The sequence below is a fragment of the Gadus morhua genome, chromosome 5 (genome assembly GCF_902167405.1).
Source record: "Gadus morhua chromosome 5, gadMor3.0, whole genome shotgun sequence".
In the NCBI taxonomy this organism is placed as follows: Eukaryota; Metazoa; Chordata; class Actinopteri; order Gadiformes; family Gadidae; genus Gadus; species Gadus morhua.
This window is the reverse complement of record NC_044052.1, coordinates 14430358-14448605: the sequence shown is the minus strand read 5'-3', so window position 1 is coordinate 14448605 and position 18248 is coordinate 14430358. Positions and strand designations below refer to the sequence as shown.

General features: G+C 45.1%; 1 protein-coding gene across 1 annotated transcript in view; it reads left to right on the top strand.

Annotated features, from left to right (window-relative positions):
- The window catches only part of crim1 (cysteine rich transmembrane BMP regulator 1 (chordin-like)), a 90693-nt gene that overhangs the window by 41867 nt on the left and 30578 nt on the right, over positions 1-18248 (top strand). The window contains exons 3-7 of the mRNA XM_030357131.1: positions 6960-7202; positions 8168-8288; positions 9217-9341; positions 15906-16088; positions 17320-17517. Of these exons, the coding sequence (XP_030212991.1) occupies positions 6960-7202; positions 8168-8288; positions 9217-9341; positions 15906-16088; positions 17320-17517 (870 nt within the window). The remainder of the gene's footprint in view (positions 1-6959; positions 7203-8167; positions 8289-9216; positions 9342-15905; positions 16089-17319; positions 17518-18248) is intronic.

Sequence of the window (18248 nt, the reverse complement as noted above, 5' to 3'; positions counted from 1 at the left end):
CTATTTTCTTGTAGTGGGACATTTCCATATTTCCTTTTTTCCCCTCCTATTCCTGGGTATTCTGTTTGTTTACCCCGGGAGGGATCCACAGGCACTTTTTATTTGTTGTGTGTGTGTGTGTGTGTGTGTGTGTGTGTGTGTGTGTGTTTGTGTTCCCACTCTTTCATGTCGTATTTTATTTCTTTAAGCTTGACTCCGGGTCAGATAAATGGGATCAATCTTACTGGTCACGTATATCTCATATTCATCTTTATTCCAATATCTGACAGCGTTCATGGTGCTGGATAAGCTGCCGTTATATTGTCTTGTCAATTTCCCTTTCTCGTGCTCTGCCCTCTTATTGGCAATTCTGTTTCGGATCGGAGCTATTCCGTTCAGTTTGAAGAAAGGCTCCCGGACAATTTCCTATACAACGATCCAATAGACAAACATTGACACATAGAAGCTGCATTTTCCATTTCTCTCACAGGAATATAGTGTAACTATAGCTGTCAACACTTAACAGCTGAAGTGTTGTGTAGAGCAACAGACCAGACCAACTCCGTATCGGCCTTATACTTAGGCTTAGGCTGCAAAGCCTAAGTATAGGCTGCTGAATCAGTATTCAGATGACTTTACCGTTGGCGTTGTTACTGCCCGGCTCCACTGGAGCCATCAGACCCTGCTGGTAATGAGCGTCCATTCAGCTTCTGTGTCGTGCTGGTGGTGAAATGCTGCCGTGACAAACGGTGGAAGGCGCTCCGCTGGCCATCTCGTGCGGCGCCTCCGATTGGCTCCACCCGAGCGTAGAAAACATGTGCGTAGCTTAGGTTCTTGACGGAAAGCGCTAGTGGCATCGTGAATGAAGACGTCATCGATTTTCATTTTTCTCAGGTTGTGAAATGTGAAAATGTTTGCAAGCGTCTTGTGGAGCACGGAGAACGGACCAATGGCACGATGATAATGGCGACACAGTGAGGCCGTTACAACAGAGCCCCAGTGCCTGTGTATCATTCCACTTCTGTTAAGTTTTACGGTTCGTTTTTTGTTAAAAAGTTTGTTCTATTCTTTTCTGTTTCTTTTTTGGTGCTGTTCTCCCTCCTATCCAGTTGTGTTGTCTTGTGCCTCTCTCTGTTCCATTTCATCCTGTCGTGTCCATTTTTGTGTCAGGCTTTATTTCCCCTCCATGTTTCCTCGATGCCATGGGAACTTGGCAGAACTGAAGGAGTTTCTAGGAATATTGGTGGTGGCTCGGAAGGGTTGGGTTGTAGCAAGTGAGAGAGAGATGAACCATCAGGGGAGGAGGTATACGGTAGAGTGGGCAATTGTGTGGCTAGAGAAAGGGAGAAATGTTGGATTTTCCTCCAGACATTTAATGTGTGTGTGTGTGTGTGTGTGTGTGTGTGTGTGCGTGTGCGTGTGCGTGTGTGTGTGTGTGTGTGTGTGTGCATATTTCAAGTCTGCTTGTTAAGCTCTTCTCTGTCAGCAGTCTTTTCTGATATTTCTTTCCCTATCCTCAGATAGAAGGCATTTGGCCATCAAGAAGGAAATCAATCTAACACTTAACTCTTTCAAGTCTAACACTTAACTTTCAAAGAAAGGCCACTGTATATTTCGAAAGTATTTAAAGGGCTCATGTTATGCCATCAGGTGTGGGTGTGATTATTATTATTATTGGTACAAGCCTTTTGAAAATCATTCCTTCCCTGTGCCATAGTGACATCACAAGTGGGCATGTCCACCTAAATACGCTGGATAGATCAGTCTACCAGCCTACCAAGTGGACTGTGGCAAACGTTGCTCATCTATCCTTCATGTATCTGGGTTGACACACCCACTTGTGATGTCACTATGGCACGGGGAAGGAATGCCTTTAAAACGGCTTGTACAAGCTAATCACACCCACACCTGCTGGCATGACATGTGCCCTTTAATGCAAGAACACAAAAGTCAAGAAATGTTTGTATTTTGCTAATAAAATCGATTTTCTTTTTGGCTTTAGCGTGTCGGTGTAAGAGCGGTAAATTAACTTTATACAAATTAATGCCGCCAGAAAATAATAACAATTTAGCACATGTGAGATTTCAATATCGAGTGCTGGTCTCTTTTGGGATAAATGGACAAAATAACTCAAAATTGTTGTGTTTGATCAATGCAATTAAAAGTGTTGAGGTGTAAAGTATTTAAAAAGTATGATTCGTGAAACCTTTGGTTTTGCAATGTACCAACCTCCACCTCCATGCATCAGTACAGGGTGAATATAGCTGATCACTCTGTTAGACGATAACTGGTGTCGGTGACCTTTCGAGGTTCCCCTGATGAGTTTGTGGAATTGGAGATCGGGCAAGTCTCGGGTGAAGTGGAAGTCGATGTCCAACCAAATGGAAGCCCCACAGGCCAGAGTTTCATCCCAAGATAAAAGCGAACAAAGTCATATTGCGGGGAATACAAATCATTGTTTTGAAAAACGATTTATGTGCCTATTATTGCCATTTTGTGCATGCCTGGATACTTCTCAATTCAATGTTTTCATAATTTAGAACTATCTATCCGTGTTGAACAACAGACTTCTGAGTTATTGCACATGTTGTGCTAGGCTGGCGTTGTATGTGTGTGTGTATACAATCTTGGTTGGGTATGTCTACTTGAGTATGACGTGTGTTTGATGTGGGGGCCTACGTGCCAGTATTTTGTTCTGCTCTTCAGCTTAATTAATTTTTTGTTTGTTATTGTAGCAATATAACAGTTAGAAAGGGTAATCGCTCCTAAACACATTCCCCTGCAATACACACACACACACACACACACACACACACACACACACACACACACACACACACACACACACACACACACACACACACACACACACACACACACACACACACACACACACACACACGTCGCCTCTTTCTGTCTGCCTCTTCTTCCATGCTTTCAGCTTCTAAAACATGCAAAGCCATACTTACAAGCACAGCCGTATAGAAGGACAATCGCACACTAATACTCTCACATTCTCAGATCTTCCCCTTGAGAGTTGAAGACAGAGAAACTACAAAGGCTTAGCAATGAGTGTACTACACTTGTTCTTTATACACACACACACACACACACACACACGCACACGCACACGCACAAACAGGTGCTGCATAGCAAAACCCCAGACTGTGGCTCTGTGTGTGAATGTGGTATTATTTTCATAGTATCTGCAAAGTATGGAGCAATTGTACACTTAGAGGAATATCAATAGCATAAATATATGCAAAACAATAATCTCTCATTCGCATAAATAAATTAGCAATTTCTATCTCAGCTCAATTGTTGGGGAAAAAAACAAACAACCTCCACCCAACATATTTGAATGATATATCTATATTATTTAAAGATGCTATCGCAGAGATCTTGCCTTATTCCATAAATAAACATAACACCAGCGATGACTAAATATGGGGTTGAGGTTGTTGTGATCTGGTGGGTCATGTATCAGTACAAAAGGGCTTACAAGGAGCTAGAGTCCGTAGGAGACATTCTAAGACGTGGCGCTTAACACTTTACTCCTCCCAGTCTTTTGGGGGCCGTTGCAAGAGAGAGCTGGTTGGCGATGGAGGTTGGGTGGAGGCGTGACCTCTTGGTCTTTTCTTGGGGGATGTCTGGGCTGCTCCTATCAGCGCCGACCTTAATTAAGCACCAGTCAGTTCATCTGACAAGATAACGTGAGCGCAAACAAGAGCAAGGGGCCAAGGGGGAGCGAGCCCGGGGCGCTGCCTGCAAGCTAACATCATCACCCCTGGGGTAATGAGACATATTACCTTCATCAGATGTGTACCATCGTCATGGCAACAGAGGGCTTACCGACGTGTGAGTGTGTGCGTGTGTGCGCGTGCGCGTGCACGTTTGCGTGTGCGTGTGCGTGTGTGCGTGTGTGTGTGTGTGTGTGTGTGTGTGTGTGTGTGGTCTGAGGATATTTGAATTATTTCCCGACAGGAGTTATATCCTCTATTATAAAAAATCCAGAGTGGAAACATGATGGAACGCTGGAAATGCTGAAGTCACAGAGCTGGACGCTGACCGTTGATTCGTGTTTGGCTTTCAGCGAACAGATTAGCACAAGCTTGGCACTTGGTGTGAGTGCTTTTTTAAATATAATGTAATATATTTAAAGGCCCCCAGCTGTTTTCATTTCCACAGTGAGACTGTGAATCACAAGGACTTGTGTGTGTGTGTGTGTGTGTGTGTGTGTGTGTGTGTGTGTGTGTGTGTGTGTGTGTGTGTGTGTGTGTTGATCAAAAACACAAAGAACGAATATATATAGGTCCGTACTATTAAATAAAAACACATTTCACAGACACACACACACACACACACACACACACACACACACACACACACACACACACACACACACACACACACACACACACACACACACACACACACACACACACACACAAACACACACACACACACACACACACACACACACACACAGATAGACACACAGACATACAGATAGACACACAGACACACTTTGGGCTTGTCTGTCAGTTAGGATGAGGTGATTTAAGGATGAATGACAGCCACAGAGGCGTCGAGGCGCCTGTGCAGTGTACGCATTGTGTGTAAGGCACCGCTGTGCATCCTGCCTGGCGGTGTGACCCGCCTATAATGTGTGTATGCCTTTTGCAAGTGTGCACGCCTCACACTGCTGCACAGTCTCAGAAGACGGAGACTGGAAAACTTCAAAGTAAACATAATGTAAATGTCCTTATCTCGTCTCCGCCATAACCACAGGCTCTGTCACTGATTTTAAAAAGTGCAGGCAGTTCCTGTTGTTCCTTCCACTATGCGCTGTCTCTCGTCTCTCTCTCTCTCTCTCGTCTTTTCTGTCTCTCTCTCTCTCTCGTCTTTATGGTCTCTCTCTCTCTCTCTCTCTCTCTCTCTCTCTCTCTATCTGTGTCCGTCTCTGTCACTGTCTCGTCTCTCTATCTTGTCCTTCTCTCTCTCACTCACTCACTGACTCACTGACTCACTCTCTGTTTCTCTCTCTGTCTGCCTCTCTCTGTTGCTCTCGCTCTCTCTCTTTCTCTCTCACTCTCGCTCTCGCTCTCTCTCTCTCTCTCTCTCTCTCTCAGTTCTCTCAGTTCTCTTGTTGCAGTGGGTAGAATCTCTACTGACATAATGTCGCTAAACACAGGTAGCAGAGCGAGATCATTATGTTTGTCTTTACCAGGCCACTGCGTTACCTAAACGTATCACATCTTACCTAAAAGGTACAACCCTAATCCCTTACCCTGCCCATTCCTAACCCAGTTTGGCTAACTATAGTTTACTGTTTCTGATCGTTTACTTCAACATGTATTAGTAACCTGTACAGTATTAGCCTCTACCATGGTACCAAGCACAAGTTCTAACTGAGATTGCGGGTGGCAGCAGTTTGAATCCCTGGTTTCCCGGCCTTTGATGAGTTGACTTTGGCTACCTTCTTCTGCCACGTGCTCAGAGGCAGAATTTCCATGGAGACCATTTGGGGGATTTGGCTTCCTTCACTATGACAGCCATGAGGCTCAGCCCTCGAGTGCCTAGAGAGACTAGAGCGATGATCTCCATTAGTGAGCGCTAATTTTGTATCCCATAGGACGGCCTATTAGGGACAATTATCTCGATTGACGAGCGATATGTTGTGGTGTTCTTTCTTAATATATATATAGAATATAAAAAAAATGGGCTTACGTTAAGGATAAAAACCTGGAAAGATAGATCATCATTCTGAACTCTTTATATTACAACTGTCAAAAAATTTGTTAATGTCGTTATTTTTCAGTGTGTTGTTGTGTAATAAAGGAACGCTTGCATGCTAATTATATTGCGTTGTCTTGCACTTCACTTTTACTTTTGAGTATGTTGTATTTTTGACCAGACTATAATTTGTTTTTTACTGCAATTGAATAGTGTAGTAATATTGTGGTTATTAAAACCGTGGACTTTAAATATCTAGTACAATGTCTTATGTAAGGCTCTGAGGAATGAAGAAGGACATCTACCCTTTGGTAGATGCTGTTCTACAAAGTTCCTTACAATACCATTCCCTTATAAATAATAAGGGGGATAATCCTTTTAGAGGATGAATTCTTAGCCCCCGGCTTGAGCTGGAAATCGAACATAAAAATGTGTTTTGGGCTGGGGGTTCTTAGAAGGATGGGCAAAGCGTTCTCCCCACTGTTATGGTCCACCTCGACTTAGTACATGTGTTATTCGTAGCACACGTTGCATATGAGCACAATAATAAGCGATGGTGTTTTTAAAATATTTATAATGGTGCTTGGCTTTCTGTGTGGCACGGTAATGTAAGTGTCCAAGAAGCTTATCCCTCTTGGAAACGGCCAACAAAACACTATGGCATTAGCATGCTCTCTCAGCGCCTGTATTGCAATTTGCTAGAAATGCCAAAGCCATCTGTCGGCTATTAGTGCGTGAATTCCCCAGTAAGAATAATCTGTTTTTGAGTTGAATGCACCTCGATTTGAGACGGCTGCCGGCTCATTTCTGACCAATCAGGTCATCTCTTCCCTGATTTGTTCTGCCTGTTGACCACAGGTGCGTGGAATGCAACACTTCTCAATGGCGGAGAAACATGGAGAAGGAGAGGGGCTGTGTTTTTTGGTTGTTTAATGGTGTGTTTCCACCGAGCGGTGCGGTTAGACGCGTTAAACGCGGTTCGCGTTTGCACCGCCAAAAGTGGGTGGGGTCCCAAAATAAGCGCACTTAGCCGATCTAAGCCTTTCAACTTTTCCGGTACCCCTCCGTTGGTGTACCAGGCGGTCTGAAAGAGGAAAAAAACGTGCTCTATACCGCTGTCTTCCCCACTTTTCCGCTCGCTCTCCTTCCACCTCTGGACTGGTACTAGCGGTGCCCTCATCCAGAACCCCCACACTGCCCCACCGTCCCATCGTAACACACAATGCCCTGCTGCTCTCCCCCAGATTCCCGTCCCGACTGCTCCAAGGCCCGGTGCGAGGTGCAGTTCTCGCCCCGTTGCCCCGAGGACTCGGTGCTCATCGAGGGCTACGCCCCGGCGGGACAGTGCTGCCCCCTGCCGTCCCGCTGCGTCTGCCGCCCCTCCGGCTGCCTCCGCAAACTCTGCCAGCCGGGACACCTCACCATTCTGATCACCAAGGCTACGGGCCGCCCGGGCGAGTGCTGCGACCTCTACGAGTGTAAGCCCGGTGAGTAGGTCGCCTTTGGAATTCCACGCTCGTACCTTGTAATCTTTCCAAGGTTTTTTTTTCCGTTTTTTTTTGTTAAGACAAGGATCAAAGATAAGTTTAAAGACGTGTGTGTGCATGTGTGCGTGTGCGAGGGTGTGTGTGCGAGGGTGTGTGTGTGTGTGTGTGTGTGTGTGTGTGTGTGTGTGTGTGTGTGTGTGTGTGTGTGTGTGTGTGTGTGTGTGTGTGTGTGGAAAATCCCTGGAAGAAAAACGCAGGGCTGCCATGTTCTGCACGTTCAGCAGTCAGCCGATTGTGGCGGTTAGTCGCACCGCAGCCGATGCAGGTTGTTGATACACTTTAGGGCTTGTTTGCCATATAGGCCATATTGGAAAGTTGGGCGGGTACATCTTCTAGAAGCTTTGGGGAAACCATGGAAACCCATCAAACCGTTTTACTCGCTGGGTGGAGAAATGGAATGCAGAGTCATTGTTTGATGGTTAAGGTATAGGTGAATGGGGTCTATTGGGATTTCGGGAAGTGCCAATTCCGGTTCTATATACAGACCACTGTGACGGTACTACACCAGATGTGTGGTTAAGTGTATTCATTTAATACGGTAGTGAGAAGAGGGAGACCTGGACAGGTTCCCAAGCAGCCCATTTCATGTTTGCATACTTGCTTTCAATGTCTGGACATTGCTCTCTCTCTATCAAGGTAGTCGCAACGGCTGTAATCATATGTTAAAGTTCTCCATGTGACCACAGATGCATGATGCTGGTTTACAATTTCAGATTGTAAATTTCATTCTCAGAACTATCTTACCGGTAATTGAACAGGATCCCTGCCAGGAGACCCTCTCCATTCAGCTCCACTTGGTACAGCCCAATGAGGTCTAACCAGGTGTGCATGGTTAACCAGCGAGGTGGATCGTGTAGCCTCCTCCAAAAATCAAACTCAAATTCTGTGTTTTTTGTTGTCTGCAGTCTACAGCGTGGACTGCAGTGCCGTGGAGTGCCCTCTGGTCCAGCAGGGGAACTGCCCACTAGACAGCTACGAGACCCAGGTCCGACTGACCGCCGACGGGTGCTGTACTCTTCCTACTAGGTAAGACAGAGACGGGCGTGTTCAGAAAAACAAATGGGTACTATTTCGTTGGTGACTCCCTGATCCTCGATAAGAGTCTGAGCATTAACTTCTCAGGCAAATTATTGTACATTTATTAGCCTTCTACTCTTAATCAGAAGTGGGAAGGCAAATCAAGGCTGAGTCGAACATACAGTTTCATTGAATTAGTCAACATTAGGCTCCGTCTTGAATGTTTATCAGCCTATTTTTACGGTTGTCCTCCTGTTTAATTAATACATTTGCAGGGAAAAGCCATGCAATGCGTTTAAGGGAACAAAAGGTGAATTTTACTTTAAAACATATCATGCTGAATCTGGTATCGAGATTCGTTGATTCTGAAAACAATGGATGTTGTTTACAGAAATATATGTATTTGGAGGTTATGTTCACTGCCTCTTAACACCTTATACCATTAGACCACCGAAGTGTCCGTTCAGCTGTAATTCAGTTGACAGCTTGCAGGAGGTCTAGAAGCAGAATAGATAAATATTCATCACCTACCTCCCCCCTTCACACACACACACACACACACACACACACACACACACACACACACACACACACACACACACACACACACACACACACACACACACACACCCATTGTGGTGAGTTCAACAGAAAGAGCTGCTGATAAAGCAGCCTGAATATTAGCCGGTGAGAGCTGATGTGTGCAATAACTAACAGAGACTAGCATGTGATTCAACACGCCGACTATCCGCCCTGCATCCCTGCTTTCTCTACTGACGAAAACGTAAATGCTCTTTCATTGTGGAGGGAAAATGAATCATGGGCTATTGTGTTGGTGTGCGTGCTGTGTGCGCGTCTGTGTGTGGGGGTTCTTGCCTGTGTGCATGTGCTTGTGTGGTGTGTGTGTGTGTGTGGGTGTGCGCTTGCGTGTGTCCAGGTGTGAGTGTCTTCCAACAGGTAGCTGCGTCGTTCCCTCCTGTCCACCGGGCACCTATCCCCAGATGGTCGCCAACGGCAACGGCACTCCAGGGAGTTGCTGTGACCACTACCAATGTGTTAATGGTGGGTGAAAAACACACACGCACACAGGCACACACGCTTACTCTCACATGCACACGTTGGATGTTGTGACAGTCACAGGATTAATTAATATTTGATATGTCATAAAGCATACAATTTTACATATCTGTTCCAGAACTCCCAATTATAAATAAAAACACATTTGGTTGTGTGGATCATTTGATGTGAATTTTATTGGGAGTAATGGGTGATGCTAGTGTTCAGTTTGTCTACCTACTGCATTGGAGAGGCTGCACTATGTGTGCCCTTTTTCCGCAAGACAAATGTACGATTTTATGGGTTTGTAAAGCAAAGAGGCATATTCTTTAAGGAGCAATTTTACCCCTATTAAGTCCCCCTTAAAACAAGATGTTGCAAAAGAGCTGTGGCACTAGAGCATCTAATCATCAAAGAAACAAATAGTGACTCCAGCAATGTTTTTCTCTTTTGTACAAAGAGAGAAGCTATACAAACGATTATGCTCTATGGGTTTGAAACAAAACAGAACCCAAATAACTTGAAGTCCCAAAACTAGGGCTTTGAAGTAGTGAGGTAAATATTGATGAGAGAGAAAGGAGAGGGAGAGGGAAGTGAACGTGGGAGAGAGACAGAGAGGACCAATGGCATAAGAGACAGCAGGTGCAGCACTTATAACATCATCAGTCAAACAAACATCTGTTCATTGCTACGACAACTCTGTCACTATGGCAACGTGCTGCACAGAGATCCAGCAACAGAGGTGTGTGTGTGTGTGTGTGTGGGTGTGTGTGTGTGAGTGTGCGCGTGCATGCATTTGCGTGCATGGAATCAGCAAAACCTTTCACCATTTCAGGGGGAAACGGTGAAAGGCATTGTACGTCTGTTTGAATGCGTCTTCAGTCCAAAAAAAAAAATCTGTGTGTGCGAAAGAGAGGGAGATATAGAGAGTGCGGAGAGATTGAAAATCAATATAGAGAGCAGCTGTAGGGTGCATCACGCCGCAGTCCCGATAGCCAATAATAATCCCATCTGACCCAACGCTACTGGAATTCACTCAGGAGCCTCATTTGCACCTGGCGTTTAAATCACTTTCAGATTCCGTGTTCAGAAGCCGGTGGTGAAGTGGTGGAGGAACGGTGGGGGTTCAACTAGAGGGTCGGTCGCTGTGACCAACACTCGTGTGTCTCCCTCATTGTGTCTGCTGCGAAAACACAGTCCACTTTGAAGTCGATTAGTTTAAGTCTTCCTACGGTACTCACAAGAAGATACACGCTTCAGGGGAAGAGGTTCCTTAATATTTATTCCCATCCCCAAACACACACACACACACACACACACACACACACACACACACACACACACACACACACACACACAGACACACAGACACGCACACACACACACACAGACAGACACTCACAGACACACGCACACACCAGACACATCAATTACTTGTCCACACTGCCTGTTGCTGTCGCTGTAAAAGTAGGATGTCGCAGGGGTAGAATGTTTCTTTGCTTTGCTAAAGGCTTAACTGTTTCCCCCAATTTATTTCTTAAGAGTGAACAGAACTCTCAGGGAGTCGGCTAGATCTATTTGAGTGATTGCAAAGCCGAGCAAAAATACAAATAAAAGCCTTCATATCAAATTATCGAGCTTTTATTGAAGGCCGAAGTTGCTGCTAAGCTGCAGTGTAAAAGTAGTGTGGTATACTAGTGTAAGAGATGAAGACGGCAGAAAAACACAGTTTTCCTTATGTAGGTTAAAGGAACACGGAACAGGCTGTGAATGTTTACTTTACGTTTTCAATGCGCACATTTGGGAATCATTTTAAAAATGTATAAGCGATGTTGGGCAGATGAGAGGGTGAACAAGGAGAGTGTGTGTGTGTGTGTGTGTGTGTGTGTGTGTGTGTGTGTGTGTGTGTGTGTGTGTGTGTGTGTGTGTGTGTGTGTGTGTGTACGTGTGTGTGTGTACGTGCTCCAGGGAGATACAAACTACAAAAGCACTGCTTTATGTCTCAACTTTGTGGTTGGACGAAGCCATCTGTGCTGGAGTAGATGAAATTATCATACAAACACATGAGTACATGCACAAAGTTAATATCTTTGACTCTCTGGCATCTCTTTGGAGTGGTCTTTCTCTTAACTCAACACACCGCACACACACACACACACACACACACACACACACACACACACACACACACACACACACACACACACACACACACACACACACACACACACACACACACACACACACACACACACACACACACACACTTACTCATCTCTTACTCACTTAACTATGCCATAAAAGTTTGGTGCTGAGTACTGGCATTTTGAGTAAATATGTCGAAAGCTGCTCAGCTGCTGGGTACACACCCCCACACACACACACCCTTACACAGATGCAGAGCCTTTGTCTGAGTGTATGAGAAGGTCATACAGATCATTAGATTACTAACAATCCCTATGACATAAATGAGCACTTACCTGAATACATTATTACACACTAAGACACACACAATCATAGGTACACAAAATCACACAAAATCACAAATGCACACACGCAACAGTCACCCATACACAGACATCCATAAGCAACATCAGCACAGCGCATTCTGATTATTCGATTAATCTATTGATGCACAAAATTTGAATATTCCCCTACGATGATTATGCCTGTATTAAGATTCACAGGGGAATGTTGTTATTAACTAAATGTGAAGTGGTAAATGCATCGGCATTGTTAGTAGTGATGGCGTTCGTTTTCATAGTCATTCTTATATTTGCGCTTATCAAATAACTTGGTTATTAACACAAAGTACATCTGTTCAGAAATCTTCAGCAGAATTTGTACATCAATGTCCTATATGAGAAAACTGGGTGCTAAAATACTAAATTGGAAGGAAAATGCCTTGTTGACCATAACAAGATTGCATCCATTCCTCTATCTACTAGGGTACATTAGCTTTAATCGGCCAGTCACACACTGAGCCACAATTGGGAGTGAGGGTGCAATCACGACAACTTTGAGCGGTATAACTGTCCTTTGTTAACAGCCCAAATAGAAATAGAAATGAGTAGGGAGGGAAGAATCCAGTTTTAATGGCTGCCAAGGATGTTAGGAGCCAGTGTTTTTGAATCCTGACAACCTTTGCGTGCAGAATGGTGGGGTGGGGTTGTATGTGGACGTTGGCTGGTGGAGGGATCTGGCAAAAGGGAAATCCAAATTTTGATATGGGGTGAAGCTTGTTAAAATGAACGCTTCCACCCCTGTAAAAAAAGCTACCACGTACACACACAATGTCTCTCAAACACGTGCCGAGTACACAAAGGTCTCTCAAATATAAGCCAAATGCAAGATGCTTTTTTGAGGCAGAGGAGAGGAAGGGAGAACAGAGGTACAGGGACAGAACAAGAAGAAAGAGGGCAGGGGAAGACGGAAAGAGGAATGAGAGAGAGGGGGGGGGGGGGGTACAGACAGACAGACAAGGACAGGACCGCCCAAGGCAGAATCTGTGAAGTGACCTCCATCTCATCTTTCAAAGAAATGCAACTTCTTTTTTGTTTTTCCCCAACCTCCCTTTCTCTGTCTAAATCTTTTACTCTTGAACACTTTTTCTCTCTTGTTGAGACATGTTCCACTTTGATTAAAGCCTTCTCTAATGGGAGGATGAATGTCATTCTCCAACCCTCTGTCCTGAACACCCCATACATGCGATCAGTCACATCCAAATGTGGGCACACATCATTGCTAAAACACGGATGGTCATGGGGAATTTGACGGAAGGGGAAGCTGGGGGGTTTGGGTACAGTAAAGGCCAATGGAAGAACTAGGCCTTATCTTCCTCCAGGCCGTATAACGCTGGCTATTTTCAACAGCAGCAAACTGGACCCCAAAAAAAATACTGGTAATCCAGCCTGTGTTTGTGTCCGTTTTATCCCCTTCTCTGTGTCATGAGCCAAAGGGAGTTTGGGAAGGGAAGCAGGTGAGGTCCGACAGCCTTAAAACCCAGCCTCACAAAAGATGGTGACCGCTCGCCAAGTCTCAGCAGCAAGTGGCTGTCACTAGTTCTCCAGGAGGCTTTCCATTGGTCATTAGCGGTGTTGTCTCGCAGCGAGTGAGAATGGGATGAATTCCCATTTATTGTGTGTGTGTGTGTGTGTGTGTGTGTGTGTGTGTGTGTGTGTGTGTGTGTGTGTGTGTGTGTGTGTGTGTTTGTCTCCACAAGCAACACAACATCGAGCCCAAGAGGAGGCTTTCACTCATTCCCTCGCTGGTTGTCTGGAGCTTACAGCCAGGGTGCCTTTCAAGTCCAGTGACACAGTGGGGGTGGGGGTGCGACACCTGGATTCTGGGATCAAGGCTTGGGTTACCGTATGTCTTGCAAGCCTATCTGCAGTCTTTCTACGCTGATGTCTATGGGACCACAGTGACATATCTGTGTGAAACACAGTGGGGGAATATATGTGCATGTTGATATCCTCTTTCTTACTCAGACTCCATGTCAGTATTGCCATTCCACTATACTCACAGCAAGAGAAAGAGAGCGTGATAGGCCATTGTATTTCGTACTAGAAACGATTGTTCGGGAATGATATTAAAACACATAGACATTTACGTGCTATATTAATTAAACTGTAATTCTGCCAAGCATTCAAGTTTTTCTTTATCACAACAAGCTGGTAAATACATTGCACGAATAAAAAAACTTTAGCTCTGTCTGTCAAAATCAAAATTTTTACAGACATTTAGACGTTTAGTTTCTAATTAAACATATATGTAGCTGGAAAGACCAAAGTGAACGTTATTGGATACATTGGTACTTCTTAGCTATATATATATATATATGTACCTTAGCTAATCTTCTACTGAGTAATCACAGATGCATGTGTGCAACATGTGTCATCTCATAGATGTCTATGCATATAGCATGTTTACATGTTCAGTGTTGAGACATTCAGCCCTTAAAAGCGTAGCATTTAATCGTTCGGTACTTCTTGTTTTAACCTCAGCAATTCGCTTTCAACTCCCAACTGCCTGAGTGAATTCAGCATTCGCTTTAGTGGGTCATCTGTGGTAATTCAATCTTAATTAATGTGGCTTTATTTCATCTTGATCTGCTTTTAATGATTGGTGTTGCTACACAATTAAACATGACTACTGCAGGCAAAATGTCAGCAGACATCAAAAATTGAAATGTATGTTAACCTAACATTTTTGTCCAACAGAAGAAAAACCATGCAGTACATTCATATAAAAGTAATAATGACACTACTTCTTTTAACCCGATTTTCCGCCCGGTTTGTCCCACCCACTGCAGGTCCAATTTTCAGGAGAGAACACCCTCTCCCTTCAATAATGAAAAAATAAAAATAGGTGGCGGGAAAAATGATGGCGAAAGGGAGGGGATTGGCAGAATAAGGAGCGCAGAGAGCTAAAGTATAGGGGGTAAAGGACGACGCTCTTAACCTGAACATGGCCTGGTGAAAAAAAAGGATCAACTGGGTGCGATGCGCGTGCGTGTGTGTGAGTGTGTGAGTGTGTGTGTGTGTGTACGTGGATGCGATTAGAAGTAAAACCATTATATTAGGCACTGACTGAGAATGTGAAGCTAGCTTGTGCCTTTGGTTGCTATGGATACCAAGATGTGGCAGATCTTTTTCTTCAGACATACACAACACATGTGCAAAGAAACACACAAACCTAAACCATACCTTTAATATCTAGCCTGCGTCTGTCGGCTTATGTTTACCATTCAGTGCAGGTTTTCTTTAATCAGTCTTTTCCACACTTTCTCTCCTCAACCCTTCCTTCACCTCGGTGCTTTATCCATCATTGTTTTTGGCCTCCATATGTTCAAAGTGGTTCACACACCCTCTCATTCATGTCAACCACTCCCCTGGATTATCAACGAAGAAAGAGAGCTTGAGCGATCTTCAAATGCATCGGTGGAGGCAGCTGGACGTGGTCCTCAAACACATTGCACTGTGGGAATTGTTGGATTTTTTTAAGTTGTGGTTAAAACTTGGAAAAATGCCCCATAATATATAGGCCTTCTATTAGAAGTTGTTTGTGGGCATTGGCAAATGAATAACAGGTATGCAGCCCCACCCAGCCCTGGAGTACAATCAGTGTGACTCGGGTCATGTGAGGCTGCTTAATCCAGCCATCAGCCACACACACCCACAACAATCATCTTAGTTCAATTTAAGCAGCCTCACATGGCCCAAGTCAGACTGATTGGACTCTGGGGCTGGGTCCAATCAGTCTGACTCAGGCCAGGTTAGGCTGCTTAATCCAGCCATCAACCACACACACTCACAACCATCTTAGGTCAACTAAAGACCCCCCCCCCCCCCCCCCCATTCAGTTGGGTACACGCAATAAGATGATAGTTGACAAACAAAGACAATTTTGAATATACCTTTTGTATTCTCCTTCCATCAGTTCTTGCTAGGAGTGTCAATGAGCCGTTGCACAACTTTCATCAAGAATTTGCTATTTGTGTGCATTTATAATAAAATACCAATCTCTTACATTATATCGGAATTGTACCCTCCTCCTTCTTCATGGTAGATACCAAGTCGGTGTGTCTGTTCGGAGGAGTGGAGCGCGAAGAGGGCGAGCTCTTCCAATTGGACGGCTGCCGTTTCTGCCGATGCAAAGGGGGAGTGGCCAACTGTTACCATGCCCAGTGTGGTAAACTGCGTTGCACACGGCAATACACTCCTCCCGGAGAGTGCTGCCCAGTCTGTGAGGGTAAGATACAAACGCATACAAACGCATACACAGACACAGACACAGACACAGACACAGACACACACACACACACACACACACACACACACACACACACACACACACACACACAGACACACACGCACACACACACACACACACCACTACCTGCTTAACTAGTACCTTGGTTTGTTTTTGTTTGTTTCCATTTACTGCTGGAAGCCGAGCTATCCATGTTGTTCACTGTTACGATGATAGATGGGGAGTCTTAATGCAAATATAAAATGACATGACACCGTGACGCCAGCTTTCCGGATCCTAATGAACCGTGAGCTTTGTGAACTGCTTCACCCCTAATAAATAAATAAATATATATATATATATATATATATATATATGTATAGACTTTTTTTAGGCAAGCATGGCAGTATCTTCGGATCAATGAGCAGGCAGAGATTTCCGATTGACAGACTCTGATTGGCCTTAAGGGTCACGCGCCACTCAAACAGCATAAAATCCACCGACACGTTTGGCATATTTCGCATATTTACACTGAATAACCAACAGATTCCATTCAATCTGTATAGAAAGCCAGCCGTGACTGCTTGCACTCGGTAATGGATCTGAGGTATCTTGATTCGACGTTACACACCGGTGAATGTGTCCAGCACTGGCCTGTGAAAGTTGTTATTTCAGATTGTTCCCTATCCTAACGCGGAGAGAAAGAACACGAACGTGCTGTTTCGAAAGTTCTTCGATTCATCCGTGGGAATTGTTTGTGCAAGTGGCAGAAACACACGTCCCTTGTTCCCCCGCTAGGCGTGGCTGTGAATGCATATGAATTTTCCTGAATATTCTACGGCTATCAAAAGTTGATCCGTGATTATACACAATCTCGTATTTAATTTCCCTTAAAGGTGACATATTATACCACAAGGTGTGAGTGTGATTAGCCGTTACAAGCCTCTTCTGACATCACAAGTGGGCGTGTCCACCTGGATGTATGACGGACAGATGAGCAACGTTTGCTGCAGTCCACTGGGTCGGATGGTAGACTGATCTATCCAGCACACGTCTAGGCGGACACGCCCACTTGTGATGTCAGAAGAGGCCGATTTTCAAAACGGCTCGTAACGGCTAATCACACTCACACCTGGTGTGTAATATCTCACATTAAAAGATTTTCCATTTTGTTTTCTCCAAAAAAACGATCAAACTAAAATCCCCCCCCCCCCCCCATCCTGACCCGCAGATCCCATCTTCCCAGCACTGAGCGCCGCCGGTTGCTACGTCAACGGCCGCATCGTGGGGCACGGCGAGCACTGGCGCGAGGACGACTGCACCTTCTGCCAGTGTGTGGCGGGCGAGCGGCGCTGCGTGGCCGCCGCCTGCGCCCACAACTGCCTCAGTCCGGTCAAGGTGCCCGGGGAGTGCTGTCCCGTCTGCGAGGGTACGCACACACACACACACACACACACACACATACAGACGCACACGCAAGTGCATACACGCACCCGCGCACACACAAGCACAAACACACACACAAGCACACACACACACACACATACAGACGCGCACGCAAGTGCATACACGCACCCGCGCACACACAAGCACACACACACACACACACACACACACACACACACACACACACACACACACAGAAACACACACACACACACACATACAGACGCGCACGCAAGTGCATACACGCACCCGCGCACACACAAGCACACACACACACACACACACACACACACACATACGCGCACGCAAGTGCATACACGCACCCGCGCACACACAAGCACACACACACACACACACACACACACACACACACACACACACACACACACACACACACACACACACACACACACACACACACACACACACACACAGACACACACACACACACACACAGAAACACACACACACACACACACACACAATAGAAAAAGTGTGATTATAGGTATTAAAGGGTAAACAAACACTGAAATAAAACTTTAGGATAAGTACAATCGGTAAAATTGTTCGGTCCGAAATCGTAAACTCTGACCCAACAAATTGCAGTCAACTATCAGTTACGAGGCGGATATGCTGCATTATTCATTAACAATTTTGGCAGTGAAAAAGACAGCTGGATTCAGCCCTCAACCTATAAAGCCGGATAAAAACGAG